This window comes from Schistosoma mansoni, assembly GCF_000237925.1.
Source record: "Schistosoma mansoni, WGS project CABG00000000 data, supercontig 0037, strain Puerto Rico, whole genome shotgun sequence".
Taxonomy (NCBI): Eukaryota; Metazoa; Platyhelminthes; class Trematoda; order Strigeidida; family Schistosomatidae; genus Schistosoma; species Schistosoma mansoni.
This window is the reverse complement of record NW_017386026.1, coordinates 1712487-1714221: the sequence shown is the minus strand read 5'-3', so window position 1 is coordinate 1714221 and position 1735 is coordinate 1712487. Positions and strand designations below refer to the sequence as shown.

The following is a 1735-nucleotide window of genomic DNA, read 5'->3' as shown; positions in this document are numbered from 1 at the left end:
GGGTTGATAATGATGATGCATGAATAGTACAAAACATAGTTTAACTTATATAGGAACTTTCGTCTTATATCTTATCCCTACATCATAATTTAAAGTTCATTGAATGAATGTGAATATGGGTATTCCAATTGATCGTTTTGTAAATCCAGTTGATGAAAATTTAATTTGTGGTATATGTCATGGTGTATTTATTATACCCGTAGTAACAGAATGTGGTCATACATTTTGTGCTAATTGTTTAAAAATATGGTTAAATTCAAAATTGGAACATTTAAATCATTTAACAATCAATGATAATGATCGACAACGTTTACAATTCACATGTCCAACTTGTCGAACAAGACTGAGTGTTAATAATCATCAACAAACAAATGTTATCAATTCAGTAGTAAGCACAACAAATAATAATTATTGTTGTCATGATAAACCAAATATTAATTTATTATCAGTAGCTAGACCAGTACTTGCATTAAAGAATTTTTTAAATTCATTACAAATTTATTGTGAATATGCTAAACGTGGATGTACTACAATTGGTAGTGTAGAATTAATACATTTTGGTAATCATCGACATGTTTGCGCTTATGTACCAGTTGATTGTGCTGGTTGTGGTAGAACATTAAATAGAATTGAATTAGCTGCACATCAATTAAGTTGTTTTGGTATACAGGTAAGCATAATTTACAGTTTTTTTTTCATAAATTAATCTTGTCATTGAATTAACACATTGTTTAATATTAATGAGTTGATCTCAACTATACTACCATTGAAAACCTAAAAGCAATGAACGGTCGCTTACTCCTGGTATGGGATTTCTCAGCAGTGAACATCCACATTATTTAGTGTTCTGATTTTGTTTTAACTTAATTTTGAGTAGTATTTAACAAGAGAGTTAACAATGTGCATTTTAATCTATTTGAAATTTAGAAAATGAATGCCAAGAGTTGATAAACATTAATATATATTCAACAAGGATAACAGTCTACTAAGTTCATCTTAAAAGACTAATATTTGAACGAAGAACATTCTTTTATATAAATTCTCTTCAAGTTCTACAATTAGATATCCAAATTAATAATCTGAAAAAATGGCCTGGTTAAAGGCAAAGTACATCGTTTAAAGCATGTAACTTTAGGATTGTCAAAACAAATAGAATAAAATTGTTGATATGACTCATATAGAATGTTAACTTGAATCTGTATATATGTTAAGTGAAAATTTAAGATCTGTGATCAGAATAAATATGGGTCAGCTAGGGTGAGAGAGGTATGAGAGCGCAATTACAATTCCATCGAGTGGAAGACTAAATTGTGTGAAAAATTAGTAAGACGTAATAAGGAGGGATCAATGCGAAGTAAATGAATCATGTATAGGGGAGATTAATAATGATGGTTAACCAATAATAATAATGGTAATATTAATAATAATACAAATATTTGTGAATAAAGATAAGAGACAATTAAACTTGACTACGAAAGGTCGTAAGTACATAGTCAAATTAGGTCATCCAATAGCTAAGATTACTAATGATGAATTGGCCTTATGGTTGGCCAAGGGAGGAGCAGTGGTTGGAGATATTTCTTCTGTACGCTTAGCTCTGGTTTCTTCATCCGGATGGCTACTGCCTCAGCCGCAATAAAATTTTTACCTTTAAAGTAAATTGTTATTTATAAGTATCTTTATCTACATGTATTCAACTTTAGAGCAACATATATAAGCGAACAATATTGTTTTC

At 29.5% G+C, this 1735-nt stretch overlaps 1 protein-coding gene across 1 annotated transcript in view; it reads left to right on the top strand.

Moving 5' to 3' along the window:
- The window catches only part of Smp_130050 (hypothetical protein), a gene marked incomplete at its 3' end in the record, with an annotated part of 16860 nt that continues 15125 nt past the window's right edge, over positions 1-1735 (top strand). Inside the window, exon 1 of the mRNA XM_018790779.1 lies at positions 1-670. Within this exon, the coding sequence (XP_018646016.1) occupies positions 104-670 (567 nt within the window). The 5' untranslated portion in view covers positions 1-103. The remainder of the gene's footprint in view (positions 671-1735) is intronic.